This window comes from Pteronotus mesoamericanus, unplaced genomic scaffold (assembly GCF_021234165.1).
Source record: "Pteronotus mesoamericanus isolate MK-2021 breed Mesoamerican mustached bat unplaced genomic scaffold, CSHL_Meso_final contig_20, whole genome shotgun sequence".
Lineage (NCBI taxonomy): Eukaryota > Metazoa > Chordata > Mammalia > Chiroptera > Mormoopidae > Pteronotus > Pteronotus mesoamericanus.
In genome coordinates, this window is record NW_026555085.1 from 20,944,451 (window position 1) to 20,967,410 (window position 22,960).

At 42.6% G+C, this 22,960-nt stretch overlaps 1 protein-coding gene across 1 annotated transcript; it reads right to left on the minus strand.

Moving 5' to 3' along the window:
• Positions 1–4,986: 4,986 nt before the first annotated feature.
• Positions 4,987–22,618, minus strand: LOC129067094 (glutathione S-transferase A4-like). The gene is made up of 7 exons (XM_054568827.1): positions 22,588–22,618; positions 16,433–16,539; positions 15,214–15,265; positions 11,442–11,574; positions 9,221–9,362; positions 6,745–6,876; positions 4,987–5,227 (listed from the first exon to the last, which is right to left on the minus strand). The coding sequence occupies exons 2-7, from the start codon at positions 16,517–16,519 to the stop codon at positions 5,105–5,107; spliced, it is 669 nt and encodes a 222-aa protein (XP_054424802.1). The 5' UTR covers positions 16,520–16,539; positions 22,588–22,618; the 3' UTR covers positions 4,987–5,104.
• Between the last annotated feature and the right edge of the window lie 342 nt (positions 22,619–22,960).

The following is a 22,960-nucleotide window of genomic DNA, read 5'->3' on the forward strand; positions in this document are numbered from 1 at the left end:
GGCTTTTTTTTCTAATTAATTTCTTTATTCATCATCTTATTTAATCTTAGGAAGTTTAAACGGTTTTCACAAGGTCAGAGCCAGAAAGGATACTAGGAATTTGAGCCTGCTCTTGAACACATTAATCTACCTCCCTATTTTAAAGGAAGATAAGAGACAGGCTCCGAATGGTCTTCCATAGGCACATATCCATCCCAGTCTGTTCGACTTCCCCATTATTTTTTTTAACATTGAAGCCAACACTGAAACCAGGGCGATTTCACATAAACATCCAGATATCTGGCTTCTTTTGTAAAGATTCAAGAAAGGGGGAGAGGAGGAAACAGGGCAATTGGGATGCTCAGCGATGCCAGCAGTGGGCTAGAGCGGAGCGGTGGCCGTCATCTGGTTAAGGGTCTGGAGCCCTGCCCACTGCCCGTCACTCACACAAACTTCCTGAGCAAAGATGGCCCGCTTTACTCCCCGGCCCACATGCCCCGGCAGCTATTTGAGTTTGCAACCCTGCATCTGTCAAGGAGTACTTTTATTAGTTTTTCATTTTGCCCCTTTGTTTCTTTATTAGCGAAGTAATCAATTTCTGTTCAGTCCCTTCTTACTTCTTAGTTACTTTTTAAGGCTCCACTCATTAATTAATACCCTTTTATTGTAAAATGAATCAGAGTCCTCTAGAATTAAGACTGATTCCAAAATCCCCTCTGGAAGTCATCTGCCACAATATTCAAAAACACAGATAACTTATATAATAAGCCTAGTGAAAATAAAGATTAAATGTAGACATCAATTTCAGCTTTTTCCCCCTTTTAGAAAAAAAATACTACAGAAGAATTCTATGTTCTATCATTTTAATAGAATGTGCCTTTTTTCCTCTGCTAACCTCTACTGGTGTCTGCTGTAGTGGGTAAAAGGAGCCAAGTGGGGGAAAGTACATGCCCTTTAAGGAATGCATGGAATTTACAGCACCCTGAACATGTTTTAGTTAGAAATGTGACTTAGACCACCAAAATGAAAACTCGTTCCTTGGTGATGGTTAAACATTATTTCCTTTCAAATAAAATGTTGCTGTAGTTGCAAAAATAACCACCATATAATTACCACATTTTTTCTTAGCCGTAACTTGAATAAAGGGTCTCATTTTAAGTTTGCAACTCAGGAATTTCCTAGATCAAGCTGAGTTCATGGCCAGACAGTAACAGGAAGGACAGCTTTGGTTTGCATCATTAGTGCTGTTCACGTACAGGTGTCTGGAGCTGATATTGGACAAGAATTTGAACGCAAAAACAACCAGGTTGTGCCTGCCAGGGCTGCCCAAGGATCCAGTTATCAAGAGATAACCAAGGGTAGCCAGGGAGTTTGGGCAACCAAATGTGTTCTGTGCCAGGCTATCTGTATGGCTTTGAGAAAACCAGTACCCTTATTTTACAGATAAGAGACAGAGGCTCTGAAAAATAAAACTTGCTTACTCACCCAGCTGGCCAGATTCCAAGTCTTTCTGATGTCAAAGTCTATGCTGTTTTCACCATGTGCCTCTTACTCAGAATGCAAGAGAAAAAGCCAACTATGGTATGGGACTTGAAGAGAGCATGAACCAAAGGCACCACCACTGGAAGAAGATGAGGGTCTCAAACATAAAGCAGGAAGAGATTAAAGAGCATGGTCAGGGCAGCCGAAGACTTGGATTCCTGAGTAGTATTATCAGATAAAACACAAGATACATTCAACGTTTGGGACATACTTATACCAAAAAAGTATTCATTGCTTACCTGAAATGCAAATTTAACTGGATGCCTTTTTTCCCTCCCCTAAATTTATCAACACTACTCCTGAGTGCTTTTGCATCTCGTTTGTTTGAGTTCGAGGCAGGGCCCTGAAGTTGCCCTTAAACTAAATGATGATGTCTATAGTGTCCACAGCAAGTAGGAGGTAAAAGGAAACAGGAAATTCCCACATCCAGGGCAAACGGCTTTCCACATGGGGAGCCAAGTCTGCATTTATTTGGAAAGATGAAAAATAATACAAAGCTATGCCAAACACTTCAGCAGGCACACGGGGCACAGGGCAATCTTGTCAAAATGCTGATTCTGATTCAGTAGTTCTGGGGAAGGGCCTGAGACTCTGCATTTCTAACACCCTCCCAGATGCTGTTGCTCTGGGGCCACACTGAGAGAGACCGGGGCCATCCTGCCCCATAAGCAGACGTGTCTCTGGGGGTGTCACGCAATTCAGTTAACTCTATCATCTCTTCCAGTCTTGCAACTCTTCTGTCTTATTTCACACCTGAGAGGATGCTTTATCACTACATGAAGTTCTTCTCTGTGATGTCTTCTGGGAATAACAAATGCAACTAAATTATAGTTTTAAACTTGACCACCAAGTCCTGAAAGGAAAAAAAATTGAATTAACTAGATTATTGGATTCTTTTGCAATTGTAGAGGGACGACGGGGGAGGGGGCATTTAGACTACTTGGAAATAGCTACTTCCAGGGATGTTACAGCCCTGTGAATAAGTAATCCTGCTTGAAGTAGAACTTGAGTGTCCTCCACAAGCCCTCTCCACTGCCCCAGTTTCCATGATATGCACAGCCTGATAGCACTGCGACTTCAGCCCAGCCCTTGACCCTCCTCTGCGATTGAGAGGAACAGCAGGGCCAGGCTTGAGAATGATTAAAATGCTAAATTTTATGTTATGCATATTTTATTACAAAACACATACACGAAACATGTATGCAAACCAGAGATATCCGTTATTGTGCAAGAAGAAAATAAGTTCCGGGAGGATGAGGATCCTCCTGATAGCTGGCCAACGTGCCTGCAGCCCTGGAAGAAAACCTCTGAGAGAAGCTGTGATGAACACAGAATCCAAGCTAGGAAAGCGGGGAGATGTTGACAGCTGGCTTGACTCCTGAAAACACAAACTCTGGCTTCATCATCAGCATGCCCTAGAGCAATTTCCCACGTTTCACGAACTGGCAGAGAGAAGAAATGGTGCTATTTGTAAGCTCTGGGGTCAACCAAGAGATAGCTTTATCTGACCTAAAGGCTGAGGTGATCAATATCTTGCCCCTTCAACCCACTTAGGAAATGTAGATTAGGAAACTCTGCACTGGGGACCCAGGACATTCGTATTCGAGTGCTGGGAGCAGTCTGCAGATTCATAGTCACCAAGAAAAGAAATAGTCACTTGCTACAGTGCTTAACTCCTGACATGAGCGGACAGGCCGGTGGCAGGATCTCCATCCCAGCGTCTTCCGGAAGAGAGGACCTGGGACTTCAAGGTCCCACCCCTCCATTTCTATGGATACATTGAGTTGACCGCCTTCATGCACCCTTTTTCCGTCCATATTCAAGGCCGCCTGCTGACAAGGCAGTAGGAGTAGGCCCTCAAATGTTGCTGGGTGCTGTTGGGGTCTTGAGCCCACTTCCTTGGGCACCCAGAGTTATGCGGTGGGGCCAAGGAGAACCCCATAGGAAACAAACAAATGTGTAAAGTCTTACAAGAAGGACACCAGGTTGTGCTTATGAGATCATGGGACCGTGCAACTGGCTGGCCGTGCCTCTGCCAGGTGTCTCTGAGGAGCGCTTGGGGTGAATGTGCCAACTTGGGGCCAGGCCTGGGCCTTGTTTAGGCTGCTGGGCAAGGAGTGAAAACCTAGGAAGTGGTTGTTTTTAAAAACCACCTGGGGCGTGGGGGGATGATTTTCCTTTTCACTCTATCTATCAGCCTTCTAAACTGTTTGAATTATTTACCAAGAAATTGGCTTACAATTTTGAATCATTAAAAAATAATTTATTTTTCTTTTTCCACTTAATTTCTGTAAGATCAGACTCTCGGCTCTGATGGAAGTCAGAGGATGAAGTCATCCCACATAGGGGTGGGCAGGGTTTCCTCTGAAAAGCCTTTTCTACCCCTCTGTCTTATTCATCACCTGTTAGTTGGCCATGGCTTTGTCAGGGCGGGAATGAGTTGGGGTGATTAGCTAAATGGAATGCCCAGGCTGGGATCTGACCACGCTGGGAGCAGGACCTCAGGCAGGCTGGGGTGGCAGATGCTGAATGGCTCAGCGTGTCATAACTCTGCTGAGCGGTCAGTCCATCGCCTGAATGAATGGGGCAGTGTGTGGTATAGAAGTTCATGCCCTGTGGTGGCGCTGAGGGCTGATGCGACATTAGGTCACTTTATAAGTAAGGATCTGTACATGAATATACATTCAAAAACTGATCAAGCTTGGGTGGGACGTCCAGCAGCAGTGTAGAGCTGGTAAAATCATGTACCCCAAAACAATGGCAGGAACCCCATTCCAGACCAGCGACTACCCACCTAGCACCACATCTGGGCCTGTAACATCACCCTGAAGAGTCCCCCCATCTCAGCTCCTCCATCCCCCATCAGAGCCCTGATGTGCAGCTGAAGCTTCCACAACTTGGGAAGACAATGGTCATCCTTAAAGAAAATGTATTGATCCAGTCAAGAGGGTTTTTGGGTCAATTTATATAAATATTCATTGGCTATATCTTAATCTCAGTGTTACTTGGAATTATTTCACCAAAGCAAATCCAGTCTTGGTGGCTATGTTAGGTGGAATAGATTTTCTAATTGCCAAAGTTTTTTGTTGTTTTTTTTTTAACCAGGGTCTCGAAATGGTGTTCCTAGGACAGTCTCTGTCCCCTACACTTCCCCTTAGGACTTACAAGCATCATCCATCCTCTCCCTGACAATTTGTCACTTGCCACTTTTTTCTATCTCAAGTACTCAGCATCAGGGTGGGTGTGGAAAGATCTGGCCCCCCCAAAGCTCTGCTTGCCCTATCCCCCAATGGTTCTGATCTGGATACAGACAGCAAGAACAGTGCCCCATGTAGGCCACTATCAGCCTCCTATTTACCTATACGTTGATCTCAAATAAGTTGTAACCGTCATCCACAAATGACAAGCTTAAAAATTTTCACATAACAAAATGGTTTTATATTGCGTTTAATTGGCATTTGCTGCTGATGGCAGTATGGCTTTGTTCTTTTCAGACATTTTACACCTAGAGTCTACAGCAAGCTTGGGTACTACCATGGCTGCGATTAGATAGTGACTTTTTCCATTGTTAGACCTGCTGCTGTTAGAACTGCAGAATGTGCCTGACCACTTCAACATAGCTGCTATCCGGGGGCGGCTTCCTCTGACTCCCAGGCTGCAGGAACTTCTTAATTGTAGGGATGTTGCTGATTCTTGTTTTAAATGCCTGGAATGAGAAACAGCAAAATCAGGGCTTCAAAAGTGGCCACAACCTTTAAGAAAAATTAAAACTTTGTCATGAGAGGAGGAGGCTTAGACCAGCAGCATACAGAGCCCCATGTGTTGAATCTGAGTTAATGCCTCAGTGTGTGTTTACTGATGTTCCTGGGAGGGGTAATACCATTACTGGTGTGTATAACATGAGTTAAATTATCTTAATACAAAAGAAATCACTATCACAACTAGGCAGCGCATGTTAAAAACTCAAATTCTTTAACTTATCAATTCTCATTCTAGGAATTTGTTATAAAGGAATAAGTAAGGATGTTATCAAAGAAATAACTATAAGAACGTTAGCCAGTGAAAAATTAGACATAACCTGGGTTTCCAAAGAAAAACTGTCAGCCAGCAATTTAAAATGATGTAATATATAAAAGGAAAGAAGAAGGTCCTTGGTATTGATGTGAGAACATCTCTAGAATGCATTGTTCAGGGGACAACACAGCTCACGGTATTGTGTAAGAAAAAGAGGGGATAAATATGCACTCGTTTCTGCTCGCATCGGCATGAAGAGGAACAGCGGAAGCGCACACAGCAAAGCGACACAGTGATGATCGAGGCAGAAAGGTGGGAGGGCAGTGGCAGGCACGACGTTTCTTCACTTATGCCCTTTTCATACAATTCTGGTTCTTCAAAAAGATGTGACTCTATTGCCTAATGAAAATAAAACTATATTACAGAAGAATGGTTGTTGACATGTAAATATATTTCTGATAATTGAGACAGTGTTAAAGCAGGCCACAAAAACATCCAGGATGATCCTATTTGGGGAGCAAAATGTAAAATAATGGTCAGGATGCCGTACGATCTAGATGGTTAGATTTTTCTCTTTTGGTTTATACAAACATGTAACGTAGCTACCTAACCTCGCATTTCTTTTGCAATAAGAAAAAAATGCTATTTCTATAAAACCTGTGACACCTGGTAAATAAAAGGTTTCTAAGGAATTAGAACAGAGGCCAGGTAGGGTCTGGCAGTGGCAGGACTGAGAAGGAGGGGTTTGAGGGCTGGGGCATCGCAGCAGGAGGCGGGCAGTGCCACCCAGGGAGCGGATCGGGGCAGCCCAGGGTCTCCCCTGGGCCAGCGTCGGGGGGGCTCTGGGGGGCAGAGTTGTTCAGTAGGCTGGGAAGGAGACAGCAAAGACAGCCTTGTCATCCTTGCTTCCTAAGGAAGAAACATTTGAAGTACTCAACAAACAATGGAAAGCACCACAGAAATGAAAAGCACACTAAATATTTATGCTAGAAATCCAAATAATCGATTCTCTTTCTCTTCATAAGTTTTTATTTTCTAACCATCTTATAATATGAGCAGGAGAAAATTACCAAAACAAATAAAATACTGATTTTTTTTTAAAAAATAGTATTAAATTTCTTTTGAGATTGACCCAGAGGCACAGTTTGTTTCAAGCTTTGTTTTTATTGATTTTTCCCCCCGGGCTTTGTGTGGGTGTTGACACACTACCTTTAGCATAGGGAAGTCAGACAGAACAGAAGCATTGAGTTCTTCCAACATTAAAATAGTTTCTAACAGTTGTATGTCTGCCCAGCTAAATGTGTTGCCAACGAGGAAATCTTCTCCATGGTCTTTCAAAATCTGCAAAAAGAAAAACAACAAAGAATATCAAATAAAATTTTGCCTGGCTAAACACTTTCAATGCATGTACAGATCAAATTTCCTATAGAATCTTTTTCTTGATAATCCTTAAGAATGCTGGCAAGGACAGAATAAAACCAACACCCTTCCACATTGCTGCCAACAACATCTTTGGGGAAATTTGTCGGTTTCTATCAAGATGTCTCGGGTGGTGAAGTGCCAGAATGGGGTTCCCTGTTATGAGCCTACAGCTGGTTAAGCAAAAGTGTACCCATCAGTAGAGGGAGACACAAGTACAAGTAAGAGACCAATGGGATACAAGAAGCCCAAACCTGGTGAATACAAAGAAAGTAACATTTATCCTACTTTCCTACAAAAACCATACCCCAGAGTAACCAAATGTATAATGAGGGGAAGAGTCATTTTAGAAAAAGGATTCCAGGTGATAAATGAAGAGCGACTGACAGGATTGGGATGTCGACATTTGTATCCACTAATAAATCGGTGGCTCTAGGCATTGATCATCAATCACACTTAGCATAAGAAGAGTGACAACCAGATAATATGTGCTTCCTTATGACCCACACAGTACCACCAATGAAGTGGTCTGACCAAAGTACATCAAATCTGAACCTGTCAAACTTCCAGTTCTAACTTTGAATTGATAGAAAATCTAGGGAATAGAGGAGTGTGTTGCAATTGGTAAAATCCAGACTATGAGAAACTCAGCAAGACAAATGCAAGAGGGAAGAGGAGAAAAAGCGAGAGGGAAGAGAGAACTTGAAATTAAAAGGGGCTTAAAATACTATGTAATTGACTAATTACAATGAATGAATTTGAGTTTGATCTTCATTTGAATAAATGAATTATTTTAAATATTTTTAAATAATTTGAATATTTTAAAATGCTGGATTAGGCCACACAGACTTTAAAATCTGTAGCATGATAAAGCTGTAACTCAAATAATCATACTAGTTTTTTGGGTTTTTTTAATGGAAAGTATTTCAACATCACTGTATATTGTCCCCAAATAAACAGGAACTTGCTTGTCTAGTACTCTGAGGTTCTGGTAGAACTCTTCATTATAGTTCACAGAAGTAAATTATTCCTTTTCAAGGCTAAGACTGAATCATTTTGAATTATACCACAGAATTATTTTGTCCTGCAAACCTTTATTTATGGAACCCTGTGCTAACAAGTCTCTATCACATGGCATGCTCCCCTTTTAGAACCTTACCAGACATACCAGTGCTGAGAAGGCATTTGTAATTAGTATTCACTCCAAAATGACTGCAGGAATGCTGTAACTTTAAGAGGCTTTGTCTTTTCATTGAGGCATGATTGGCTGACAATATTAAGCCTAAAAAATTTCTGACACAAAGAATTCAAGATAATGGTGTCTTGGGCTGATCATTTTTTTGTTTGTTTCAATCAATACAGAAATTCTGTATCCTTTCAGTGCACTTTGTCTATTCTAATTCTGTTTTGTTGTACGTTCCATAATTATCCATGTCATTTGTTTTGGAATCCTCATTAAAGCTTTAATCCAAATTCAGGAAAGCTCTAATATGGTCTCTGTCTTTTCAGATACTCTTAAATAGGCTTATCAGCAACTGGAAATGTAAAGTTCTGGATCCCTGCAGCCTGGGAAGGGAAGTGGGAACTTGTTGTGCTCACGCTGACCCTCCCAGTCTCGCCCTTCTGTAGGCTACGTGGAGGCAGCCTGGCCTCCTCACCCAGGCGCTTGGGCAACTAGAGCGGGCAGCTTCACACAACCTTGAAGGAGTCTGATAAAGCAGTGTTCTCACAGCCTTGAGCCTGGGTGCAATAAACGGCCCCCTAGCCTTGAGTGGGTTCATATGCATAGCTCATGTTAGGTTACCTCACTTTTTGGCCTGAAGCTGGCTTTGTTTGTGCTAGTACTTAAGGAGGAAAGAAAGAGAGAGAGAGAGAGAGAGAGAGAGGGAGAGAGAGAGGGAGAGAGTAAGGGGGCTGACATAGACATGGGCTTGTGGCCTGTATGACTCCTGAATAAAGGCATGTCAAGCATCCCCACGGCTCCATGCATTTTCTTCTGTCTACCTGAGTCGCGAGTGGACGTGCCCAGCCTAGGGAGGCTGCAACACACTTTCCCTTCCCTATCTCCTTTCTGGGACCCGAGGATTAGAGGGTCCTCATAAAGTTAGCTCCATGTCCCCTTTTTCCCCACCCCAAGATCTGAGCATGCAGGGTCACGGACCCGGATCAGACCCTGGGTCACATGAGCATCAGGGCACTGCTGGTCCCTGCCAGTCCCCGCCGGGTGAGGCCTAATAGCTGTCCAGACTGGACCCCTGCAGCCTACCTTCTCAAACACCGGGAAGTAACGGGTTTTAGCTTTCATCACAATTAAAGCAAGATTCTCCTCTTTTTCTTCTGGGGGTTTGAAGGCAGCCAGCGCAATCATCATCATGAGATCCAAAGTGCCATCAGTGTACATGTTGATCCTAACAAAACACAGTGTGATTCATTTCTAGAGGAAGTCTCCCGTGTGGGTTTCCTAATCAGCAATTTCTATGGTGTAACTAGAAATTGGGGCAAATGACTTTTGATTCTCCCTCCCTTGGTTTCCACGCCCAGGAATGATTTCTGAAACCAGAACTAGCCAAGTGACCCTGGTAGAGTAGGGTCTCTGGAAATGTTTATTGAATAAAGGGATATGTGAAAGAGTTCATGAGTGCCTCTAAGTTGAAATCTTCCATAAACAAATAATTAGATTATCATGGATTTAAAGAGGAAACTGAGTGAAGTTTACCAAAAGTACAGAACCTTTTCACTTGGAAGATACATATACAATTTAGCATGTCTTCCTTGGACCTGCCAACTGAGAAAGAAGTTTACTCTCCTAGTTAGGTCAGACAAACTGCTCCTTTCATTCTCTTCACAGTTTTCCTGCCATTGACAAACACTGTTTTAAAAAGGTTATGAAAAATCTAATAATGGTAGATATATTACTCTTACTTGTTGGCCTATTGGTACAGTCATGCTGTGCTAGTTATCTCTATAACCAGTTTGCAAACTCCTTAAGGGTTGTCTGTCTTTGTATCCTCTACTATGTGCTAATTGTCCAAAAAATGTAATCATCTTCTTGGTCTTCATCTTCCTTTTTAACATATATAAAAGAATAATTTACTTTCATTGTCCTGAATTACAAACTCTTTTTTCTTTCATGTTAGATTGCCATCTAGCCTGCTTGCTTTGGTCTATTAAAGTTTATGCCTAACCTGGAGAAAAGAACCTCAATACTGCTACCTATAGCTTAGGACACGTATCTTGGAAAAAAGCTGTGGGTATTTTTAAAACACAGTCAAAAACATGCATTGAAACAATGAGAAACAGACTGTTTTGCATGTTAGTACTTGTTTACATTATAAAAGGATTCTGTTCATACACTGTGTTTAAATTGCTTCTCTTGGTGTATACCCATGGGATTGCAGGTTAGAATGACTAAGTACGTTTTGAAGGTGGAGCTCTGGGAATGTTGGGTGAGCTGCCTCTATTTATGGACTTTGCTCATTTCTATGTAATGCTCTCTCTTTTTTTCTGAACAATTGAGCTTGGGCCTTTCATCTACCATGTCTTCTATGTTTACTGATCATTGTATCATATCCATGCTTATGGTGATAAGATATAAGGGATCACTGAAAATGCCCCTTGACCATAATAAATCCAGATAAAATTTTGTAGTTGCCTTTGTTTTGTCTTGTCTACTTATCTCCTGTGAAATTAAACTAATCATCCGAATATCCACAATTATTCACCCTCTGGTATTTATAATAAAACTTGGCCACTTGTTCCATTAATAGACAAGGTCTATTTCCTGAGCTGCTTCATGACGTGCTTTGATTAACATGAGGTAGAATTGCTAAGGTACTAGTTTTGAGCCTAGAACTTAAGAGGCTTTGTGTGCTTTCATTCTCCTTTGTAGAGCCCTCCCTAGCTGCCATGAGGTGCCCTCTGGATGGCCCGTTTGCCTCCCAATAAGTAGTCAGCCAACATCCCAGACTAGAGTCTCCTGACTGACGACTAGTTGACAACAGACATATGAGTGAGTGCAGCCAAGGTAAGTCAAGCCTGGCCCAGATATGCTGACCACCCAAATGGCCCACAGACTGCTGAGTAATAATAAAAGCTTGCTGATTAAGTCACTGAGCTTCAAGATATGCTACATAGTATTATCTGTTGTAATTGAACATTGCTGCGAATGGTCAATATTTATTTACTAAGTCATTCATTTCCATCTTCATGTAGAACACCAGGTCATTTTATGAGACGGTATGTTGTTACAAGCAGGGAGAGGATATGTGAATGTTGAATGCAGACTGCTACGTGTAGTAAAAGGAGAAGCCAAGGGTTTTTATCTGGAGTTAAGCCTAGGTCATGCTGGGTATGGCAAGAGCACATCTCTCCTTTGTTCCTTTTGACTTCTCTCAGTCCAGGCTGAAAGGCTACATCCTAACCAGGTCTCAGTTGGCACCTTCATAGGCCTGGATAAGAATCAAGTACAGGCATGAATCTTATGTTACCTGACTGTCTCTTTCAGGTCCTTCCCGTACAAGTTGTACTTAGCAGCCAGGTAGCTGAGGATGGCTCTAGTCTGTGTCAACATCATCCCATCGATTTCAACCAGAGGCACTTGGCCAAAGAGCAGACATCCATCTATGGTTTGAACAAAGAAAGGTTAAGATACTCTCCTTCTATGGTTGAGGTAAGCCTGCAAAAGTGTCCACTTCTAATTTCATTGGATGATTTTTAATTTTTGTCCAAAGTGGTGAGTTAAAGACCCCAGCTATTTAGGAAGATGCCTTCCATTTGCTTAATGGAAAATATGAGATTTGGTTGATGGTTTCATGCATCTTTTTGTGTTGGGTAGTCATGATTATTTAGGACTGTCTACATCTACTATGACTGGGTCTCAAAGCTTAGGGTGTATAGAAATTGCCTGGGGGAGGTGGGTTGTTAAAAATACTCACCCGCACCTCCCAGATATCCTGATTCAGGGTGGAGCCTGGGAGTCTGTATTCTTCAAAAAGTACATTGGGTATCACTCTAGGTCCACGCAGTGTTAAGACGATGTGACAGTAAGAACCCTGGCAGACCTGGATCTGCATGTCAGCTTTGGCCCCTTCCAGCCATGTGACTTTAAGTAAATGACTTAAAGCTTCAGCTTCCTTTTCTCTAAAACAGTAACAATACATATCTGGCAGGATTTTGAAGGGATGAAATGAGATGACATCAGTAAAATAATGAATACTGTCAAGTCAGTGTTTAGAAAAATCAAACTGCCCGTTTTCTTCTTTGTGAGTGACTGCCTACATAACTAGTGTATTTTAAAATATGCTACAAATATTGCTCTTTTCATGTGATCTTGAAGAAATGAATAGCCTTTGAATTTCATTTACACCTGTACATTGCTAAGATTAAGGAACTTGACCCAGAATAGGAGCCAGACTTCACTAGTGCATTGCCAAAGGCCGCAGTTAATTTCCCCAATTTAATTTCTTTGCTAATAGGTTAGTTAGAGGCAGAAGGTGGTGGGGAGAACACCCGTACAGGGACCAGTAACTGTTGCGTGTGGCCCGTGGGGGAGCGCTGCTGCGCGTCCCCGCGCGTCCCCGCGCGTCCCCGCTAGGGGCAGCAACTGCCTTGGCGGGGACCGGAGCGAGCTGTAGGGAGGGCGGCACTCTGGGATCCGAGGGTTACTGTCCGGGGTCAGCTGAGATGGGAGTGCAGACTCTGAATCCCGCAGAGCCCGTCCCGGGGGTGTCACGGATGGGGGGAATAAACACGAGTCGTCGCAATTACTTTTCCGTTTGCCAGGAGGAGACATGGCACATCCCCCTAGTGGGGAGGCCCCGAGTCCCTCTGTCCAAAGGCTTTTACTGAAAAGGTTATCAGTGGGGCTAGGTAACAGGGATGCACAGGTTATCTCATTACATCAGTATGTTGATGTTCACAGAGAATGGGTGATGTTTTAAAGAAAACAAATGGCAGGAACACACCGATTTATATGGGTCTGAGAGGAGACTAGTCAACAAGAGAGACAACTAAACATGAGAGCATAGTAAACATAGGAGTGCCTAAGGATAAAGGGTTAGAATCTGTAAATAATGTAAATTTCCTTCCCAGCATGAGCTGGCTGTAGCTTCTGAGGGAAAAACAAAGCACATTTTAAAGAATTTACTTTTAGGCCTGATTTCCACAAGAGCTGCCAGATTGCTTTAGGACTGTCTCTGGTATTGCTTCAAGCCTGAGCCAGGCAGGGGGAGGGAGCTGCCAAGAGACAAGGAGCATTCTTTTGGATAGAATGAGGACTCCGGCCATGCCCAAGGCAGGCTGAGGGGTGCGGGCCTTTTTGCCCTTTCTCTGTGTCCCCCCAGTTTCTTGTCTGCTTCCCATACTGGTACAAGGGACCATCACAGGGCCAAGCAGAAAGGCAGGAGGTAGGCCCCTGCTTGGGGGCAGAGGAACAGGTTATGTCTCCTCAGGAGCCTGTTTCTCCAAGGCCTCTGATTATTTGCAGCCTTGGGGCCTTCCAGCCTGTCATGGGGTTACAGTTCCTGAAACCAGACAGGGCATTTCCCAACAAGTAAGAGCTTTCAAGGGGGCCAGGGTCCCTGTGAAAGTCGATGGCTTTAGGCAAGTCTAACTTCCCTTAGTTTATTTTCTCTTCTGTGACACTTTCTGTCCTGTCCATCTTACTGAGTTTCTTTGAGCAGGAATAAGATCATGCTGGTAGCCATGCTTTGGAAATATGGATACTGTTATTAATACTGCAAAACCTCAATTTCCTAAATGCTCTACATTTGTTCATTATTGAAGGAGCTTCTAAAGCTGGACTGGGCTGTTTATGAGTGATGCAATACCCGTTAGAACCAGGAGCTGATGATCTTCTGAAGGATTTTTTAAAAAAACCCCTCAGATCAAGAGTGCAGAAAAGAGATCAAAGAGTTTGAGATTATTTCATTTAATTCATTCATACTTTAGACAATGATAGGGTGGAGGCCAACGGAGGCACACGTGACTTGCCCAAACTCACAGTGTCAGGGACAGCTTAACCAGCAGAAGTGGGCCTGCTGCCTCCCAGACCAGCGATCCTCCTGCCGTCTCTCTCTGCCTTCTGTTCACAGACAGCAGCAAGGGCCAGGAGGGTGTCCCAAGTGCACTAGCAGCATCACGGTCTGAGAGAGGGCTGGAGGATTTCAGAGGCTCTGAGGGAGCACTCCTGCCAGAGTGATCACAGAGAGATCATGGGAATACAGTCATTTACATATTCAAAATGCATATATGTATTTAATCTGTACCCTGTACGAGTGACTGTCCTTGTGTGTGGTAAAACGGGCAGAAATAAAGAAGAGGAACTTCAGGGGATTCCAGATAATAAAGTTCCTAGACAAGACTTGGGGAAGGGGTGAGCAGGCTCAATAAGATCTACCGGCACATTGCAATCCATGACCATAGAAATTATTTTTATTTTATGATAAAGAGGATGTTTATGTCAACTATACTTTAGTTCAAAAAAATTTTTGTAAAGAGACAGGATGCAGAGCAGTTGAAGGCTTTGCCCAAAGTCATACAGTTTATATGTGGCAGGTGTGCTGATTACTGGTTGAATGTTTTCCTTAAAAAAAAATTTGTCAATTTTATGATTGTTTATCAGCAACAAAGGGACACCCAGTTTTCCTTCGATAAGAAAAATAATGTTATGGCTACTAGAAATTTGAAAGTACTAGTCTTTTCTCTCAGTGTAAGAAATTTTTCTAGGGAATTACAGGGATTAAAACAGTCTTAGATCCAAATTTAAACGAAGTTGGATCTTTTCTATTACCTTGATTCTAAAATTGTGACCTGATAAAATGGTTTCCATTAATCTGTTAAAACCACCAAGAACAAGTGGATATGAATGACGAGAACTAGAGAATATCTTAGGTCAAATTCCTCTTCCTTTTTGGTCCCTCCCTTTCAACTTTCTGGATCATTATTTAGGAATTAAAGGATGCTTCAGTGGAATGGGGAGTTTTGAACCAATTGGCACTGGGCAACCCCTGCTCATGCTATCTTACCTAATCGGGATAACCTACATGATAAGCTTTTATGGAGGCTAAAGAGACAGTGCAGATGACACATTTAGCTCTGGGCCCGGGACACAGTGAACAGGCAATTGATGTTAGTGGTCACACCATGCCTTTCCTAATAGTTGTCATTCTAGAGGGCTGTGTTCTAAAATAAAATGAAGAGTTCCAGAAACAAATTTTCTATTTTTTCCAATTAGATGATATTGAACACATCTAGGCTCACCTTTCTGCAACTTCTCATATTGTTCTCTTGTTTCCAGAAATTCTTCTTCAAACTAGATAAAGGACAGAGATATTGTTATAACTTTAAGGTCAAGAAAAGAAGGAAGGAAGAAAAGAGAGAAAGAAAAAGTATAAAATGCCCAATGGCTTCCAGGAAGAAAAGACTTAAAAGGAACACAAAGCTATCAGCTACCACACAGCTGAAAATTCTGATAGAGTGTGCGTGTAGATTTGCTTAGATTGGCTAGGACTGACACCCCTTTCTGTTCCTGGCCTGCTTCAAGCATATCCCGTAGACCCAAGTCATATTTTTCCTTTTCTTTGCCTTAGCTCTTCCTTCTCTCCAAACTCTTGCCTTTTTCTCCAATTTCCCCAATGACTTCTCCTCTTCAGTTTTTTTCTTTTCTTTCTCTTCTCCATGTTATTCTCCCTCCATATCAGATCAAATCAAATTTCCCTTTAATGCTCATATGTTCAATGATAGGGGTCCAAAGATCATTACTCAGGTGGGGTTTCATAATTTATTGATGGAGTTTCTAAAGCTTTTGTGGGAAAGAGCGACTTTTTTGTCCCTCAAACCTTGAGATGGGAGTAGGATAAGGTGAGCAGTGTTAGGACAGAAGCCCTTAAAGGGAAAAGAGAAAAACAAAGCAGGTCATGAGTCCTTGTTCTAGAGATGACATTAAAATAGGGAAAAGGAAGTCTACACCTGCATGAAACCAGACAACTCCACTTGTGAAAATACAGAAAAGTCAGTGGAGAGGAATTCAGAGTTAAGAAAAGGTCCCTGTGGGGCAGGCCCTTCAGATGAGGATTCAAGGGGAGACCAGGCTGCAGTTGGGCCTAGGATTCCAGCTCGCAGCCATGACTTAACAGGACTGAGATGCTAAGGCAGAGCTGAAACAACCCCTGGAGATCGGCTGGTCCCAGTGAAAGAAATGATTCAGGTGTGGTTCTCCTTTCTCACCTTTATCTTATGATCCACCAAGATCTTTCCAGCCACCACAAAGCTTCCAGAACACCTCCCTTGGCTTCCACCCTCCCAGCCCTGCTTAAACAGAGGACTGTGCTCCCTTCTTCACCTCTCACAAAGGAAGACCGTTGGAAAGAGGACCAGTCAGCATGGCTTGGAGGCACCATCCTGAATTTTGAAGAGGGAAGAGGCTCACTTCAGTCTCACCCAAATTACTCTCCTTCCTTTTTCCCAATCAGGAACCAACCTCCACTCCAGCGGCAGCCAGCAGCCAACGGATCGACTCCATCCTGCCCCTGCCGCGGAAGTACCAGAGCCTGGGCTTGGTGGCCATGGCTGATGGCTCAGGGATTCCTGAAGGGCCAAATCAGAAAAAAATGTTCAAAGAACCAACTAACACACACCACATGAAGTGTCTCTGTTCAGAACAATTCCAAAGCAGGCAGGGTGAAACTATTGTTCAGGGATGCATACATAATAGGTAAAACTATGAAGAAAAGCCAGAAAATAATTATCCCAGAAGCAAGACAGAGGTTGTGTTTGGGGGAGCATGGGGTGTCCTGGGATGTTAATAATGTTCTATATCTTAAAACAGAAATAGTAATTAGCCTTTATAACCAATCTTCAATCTGAATGCAAATGTTTTTCCACTCTCCTGTATAAATGTATGCTCTATCTCACAATTTAAGGAAAAAGAAAGAAGAAACTATACGTATCAAGCTATCAAGGTATTCTGTAGATGTGAGAGACTGTGTCTGATATTTTGAGAAAGAAACCAGGAGTTAATATGATGGTTTCATGAATGATGTTACAAAAGATAATCTTTTCTAACTGCGGCAAGGAGCTGGGCTTGTTTGGATTGAAATGTTGGGTGGCAACTGGGAACTCTTTCATTTCTGTCACAGACTTTCCTGAGTGCCAGGACAAGCAGACACAGACCTACACAGGACCAGGATTCGAGTCCTTACCTGGCCTACAAGGAGTTGGGTGAGCTCGGACCAACTCAGTAAACCTTGTCTGCCTTCATGTCCTCATCTATGACGGAGAAGACTTATACCAGGTGACCTGCCACCTTTTAAGGAAGAGCATAGTGATACTGCAAGCATACCTGATAGCATTCTTCTACCTCATTGTCACAGAGCCACAGTGATTATTATGTTAGTGACTTCTTTTTCTGTCACAGGATTACTGAGGTGATCAAACGTGATAAAATAAAGGTAAAGTGCTTTGAATTATTAAAGCTCGGCACCAAGCTAGAGGATTGTTGGGTCTTCTTTTCCCCTCTGACAGTGTAGGCATTGAAGCATGCTTTAAGGCAGTGGTGAAAATATCCGCTGTTGGCAGAGCGCTCAGGGCACCGCGGCTGCTAGGCTGCTCTGAGACAACCAGCTGAGGCTGACCTCAGCTTCCCCAGGCAACACTTACTGTGGTCCTCACTATCGCGCAGCCTTAGTCCACCCCTCTAAGCCTCGATCCCCTAACTCTTAAAACAGGGTGGTGGTTATACCGCCCACCTCAGAGGGCTATTGTGAGGACTGAGGATTGAATAAAAGTGATAGATAAAATACATACTATAATATCTGACCCATATCAAGTGAAGTTCTTGCTTCTTTAAGCAAATCACCAATGGATTTAGCATTTCTTAGAGTTTCCCATGCTAAGATAGGCTTGTCTATTAGTTTTATATGGGATTTATAAGTATTTGTTGCAAATGCAATTGATGTTTGTAAAAGAGAGCTAAAACTCTTGTGAATCTGACTCCATGTTGTACAAGATATTTAAAAAGCGATATCTCATGTGGCTTTTGTTTTCTTTTTGTGTTTATGGGCACGACCAGCATTTTTATGGTTCACTGTTACATGGGAACGTGTTTGGGAATTCTATGCAATGGATTTGTGCCCACAGCCTCCTGCTCTTATCTTCAGCCTGCCCCTTGCACATTTTCAGGGCACCTGGGAGATGGAAGGTTGTAACTTTGGAACTCAGAGCTGGATGACAAGGGACAGGGTCATCCCCTCTCCGTCAAGCCTTAAACAGTACTGAGGGAGCCCTGAAAGTCCAGGGTTGGAATGGAGACCGCACCTCAGCTAAGCAGGACTAAAGCTAGCAACCCTCCCTTTCTAGTCCAAATGAAGGAAACTTTCTGTTCTAGTTGGAAATAACCAGCCGCTACTTGGGGAAAAAAATCCCAACAAATGTTGGTGTGTCCCATAAAAAGATGGCTCTGGCCAACCAGCCACCACTCGTCATCTCTCAGTCTCAGGGCGCTCCAGGGCCTTCTAACTTGGGATGATGGAGAACTGAACCGGAGGTCGCTGAGAGGCTCAGCAGGATGCCAGTCCCCATGCCCAGCCCCTCCCCAGAAGGGCTGTTTCTGGCTAGGAAAACTGAGTGCAGAGAAGGGACCCAATGCCTCTCCGGATCTCACACCCCAAGAACCAGCTGAAAATTCTTCCCTGCAAAATTCTAACAAGGAGGGAAAGTCCTGGAAGGCAGGGATGATGGTACAGTTCTTCCATCTCTTGTAGAACGAGCCCAGACACATGGCAGCTGTTACCTCAATGTGCCACTTTGATATACATACCAGCTTCTTAATTTAAATTTCTGTGTTTGATCTTTCATTCTTTCAACATCAAACATTTATTGAACTTCTACTATGGATATCGTGCTAGTTAGGCACCCCAGGCATACAAATACAAATAACATGTAGTTCCTGCCACCAAAAACTTTACAAACCTATCTATATCTAGTGATGGAAACATCTAGACTAACAAGGGGTAAGTCAGAATCAAATAAGTGTTTAGTAAAAGTACAAAATGATATACAGGAATTGCACAGAGCATTACAGAATGGGAATATAGGGTGGGAGAAAAGTAAGTTTACAGTTGTCTATGGGAAATAATACAATAATTAAAATATAATAATACAATGATAAGACTGTGTTCCACATACTCAAGACTGTAAGCCTACTTTTGCCTGATGCCCTGTATATCCATGTTTATTTCTCTGAGCCCTCCTCCTCACTGCCCCATGGCATTATAGGTTAAGGACCAAACCAAGTCCTTTAATCATTTATACTTGACCTCTTATGAATTTCAACAAAGATTGGGATAAACAACAGCTTGGTAATACAAAAGACTGAGTTTGTTTATACTTCAAATAGAAAACCCAATTGTTCTCATTGTTAAAAAAAAAAAGTACATTGTCGAAGCTTAAAAGAACAGGTGCAATGGAAATATTCATTCCATCCCTGGGAAACGAAGAGGCAGGAAACAAAGGAGCAGTGTTTTCTGGAATTCACACACAATGCACATACTCTGAGAAAAAGCTGCTGAAAGACCCTGAACCCAAGGCCTTGAGCTGAGTATAAACTCACTCCCATCTCTTTAAAGCATTTTTGTGCTGCTGATGTTGACCAACAGGTGTGTCCTGAACTCAACAAACCTGGTTGCTCACGATGTTCCCCTGCAGGGATATAAGGGCATTGGGAATTGAAACTCACCTGCCAGGGCTCACAAGCTTCACCTGTGTGCAGCTTCACCTGAGATGAGCAGTGGCGTGCACTTCCCCACCCAAAGCCCCAGGTTCCCATGCCTAGAGCAGTTGAGCAGAAAGTAGAGATGATGGTATGACAACTTTTGCATAAATCAGAGTGTGGTCCTTGGGTAACAAATATGCCCCAGATCTTTTAGAAAGAGAACATGTATCTGAGTTAGTCCCTACGTACCACTAGTAAAAACATATTTCAGCCCTACTTCTCACTTGAGCAAGTTTTTAGCCTCTCTGAGACTCAGTATCCTCATTTGTACCACGAAGCTTAAAGTTCCTCATTCACCTGGTTAGTTATGAGGTACAAATGAAGTAATGTGTGCAAGTTGCTGAACACAGTATAGACTCAAAAAATGCCATGCACACATACATACACCTGTAGGCATACACACATAAGCGCGCGCACACACATACACACAAAGACACACACACACACACACACACACACACACACACCTGTATCTCTGGGTTGCAGCAGCATTCACATATGCTTCCGAAAGCAGGGGAAGGCATTCTTCAGAAGCATGTTGGGCCAGCAGCATCAGTTCCACCCAGGAGCGTACCAGGAAATGCACAACCTCCGTCCCTGGACCCAACCTACTGAATCAGAATCTGCATTTTTCACCACATTCCCAGGTGATGCACTTTTATATTTACATAAAGTTTGAGAAGTTGAGTCTAGAATGAAAATCCAACTAAACTGCTCCTGGGGCTCAGTGTGTGGCTGGCTAGGTTACCCTTCCCAGGGAGCGCTGGCAGGCACAGATCACAGAACACGGTGTTTGGAAGGTAGGGTGAGCAGGTAGGGTGAGCAAATAGTGGTGATGGGCCAGAGTGGTGGGTGGCTAAGAATAGAGAAGGGGAAGGGCAGAGAGAGTTTGGGAGAATTATAAGTAAATTTCCCATGTGAGATCATTTCTCTTATCCCCATTTAAGTAAGGAATTCTTAGGATGCGAGTGAGGACTTCTTCAATCCGCCCCCCTTTTTTTTTCAATTCCCAACTTTAACAAAGTACCTGATATGTACAAGAGGTTCTTGCCCGAGGGCAGGTCTGGAAGAAATGTCAGTTTCCTCAACTATAAAATGAAGAGTTGATTCAGAAGTGGACAATTTCTTTGTTTCTTCCAGTTTTAACAGGCTTTCTGACCTCATTTCTCTTCCCTCATCTTCATTCTTTGCCCTCCGCTCCTATCTGCTGAATACATGCATTGGGAAAGCAGCCAATCTTTTTGGGGTGAAATTTTACTGATAATGTTAACAGTCATTCTGGATAATTTAGGTGAAACACACATTCTTCTAATTTATTTGAACAGTTAGGCAAAAATCAGGCTTTTACTGACTTTTCTGGATCATGAAAAATTTAAGGGGTGGATTTAAGAGGTCACCAATTTTAGCAAATGTTTTAGGCCAGAGTACAAGATGTGAATTCTAAATCTATTATCAATAGAAATGACCTTAACATTTTGGCTTCTCCAATGGATCAGAATGTCCTATCTGCATTATAAACAGCAGGTCAAAACTTGTCACTAAGACAAAAAACTCTCCAAGATAACCCTGTATTCCCCACAAAATTTTAATTTGCCAGTTTGGAAAGAGGTAGCATTATTTTAGCTTTAAGTATATAATGCTTCAGAGCACAACCAAGACTTTCAGTACAGCTTTAACGTTTGTCTGTTTTTACTCAATTATAAATTATTTCTCTTCTATTTTGCTAATATGGGACATAACGTCAAAACATTTCATTAGTTAGATTCAACATATTAATTATTTGGATTTTATCAAAGGTAAAGTCTCCTACAATGAGACTAGCTCCTTTGAAAAAGAGTGCAAGTATTTATATGGAATTTCTAATACATAAACACTGCTGAACAACATTCCTGGGTGGGGAGGGGGTGGGTTACTGATGGAATAGAAGGATCAGAGAAAGAGCTTTATTGCAAACTCACATGCAAAGTATCTTCTCCAGAGAGCTTTATATTTTAGTTTCAAAATCTAAATTTTCTTTCCATGAAAGTCTAATGGATTGATTCATGTTCCCAAAACTCACAGCAGGTTGACTTATACCCTCAAGATTTACAAACTTACTTAAGTGAAAAAATATAGCCAAAATAGAGACTTTCATCTCCTTAGGTCATCAAGGCTCTTTAGAGAATAAGCAAAGTGAGCTGCCTCATGGCCCATTGCTGTTCAAAGACTGGGGCAAGCCCTCCAAGAAAACTGTGTCAGATCTTGACTTAGAAACTCCTGCTTTTCACCTTGGCAGTTCCCCGGGGATGCAAGACCTCAGAGGAGGACCCCAGTGGCAGATCATTTGGATTAGACTTTCCGAGCACAGTGGAGTAGACACCAGGAGGCAGCAGGCTTAGCTTACCTCTTAGCACCGTTGGCACAAAGTGGTGCCTGTGTTTTCAACTATGTAGAAAATATGAAATTTACCTAAGAAGGAAAAATGTAATGGCTCAAAAATTAATCAGTGTTTAAGTTCTGCTAAGCCTGTTATGTCACTGATCAACTGAAACACCACTCAACTCTCACATACTTATTTCTGAAATTACATTTAATGTGTGATATGAATGCGGAAGATGTTAATGTCTGACACTATGTTATCATGTGTTAGCAGGGAAAGTCTTGAAAAGGCCTCACTAGATGTACACTTGCCATCTTGTTGTCATTTACGTATCTACTCTGTAGAAAAAAAAATATGCTCCTTTTATTCGACACAGGAAGTTTAGAAATATAGGCATTAAATTAACCACAGTGTAACCAAAGTTGACCATAAGCTGCATATTTGGCCACAAAATGTAACTACCCGGCCAAGCCCAAGAAGAGTATATGAAAACTTCATCACTAACCTTATCTCTTCCTGGCTCCTGGCTCCAGTGCAGTGGGGGAATGAAGTGGGGGTTTATAACCCTTATCTTTCCAGTTGAAAGCTCTGCCCACTCAAGGGATTAGCCAGTGAGTATTCCAGTTTGTACACACCCCTGGGGCTTCACTTTACATCCATTGTTAGTGTATTTGATAGCACACCAGCTTACCCAAGGAAGAAGAAAGTAGAACTCCCCTGGCTCATTCAACACACATTTACTGAGTACCACTCTGTGCCAGGCACTGCTTGAGGCCCTGGCTCTAGAATGGTGGGCACGACAGACCCAATTCCTGCACCTGCGGTGCTTACAATCTAGTTGGGGAAGACAGACAGTATAAGTGTATAAAAAAGGTAAA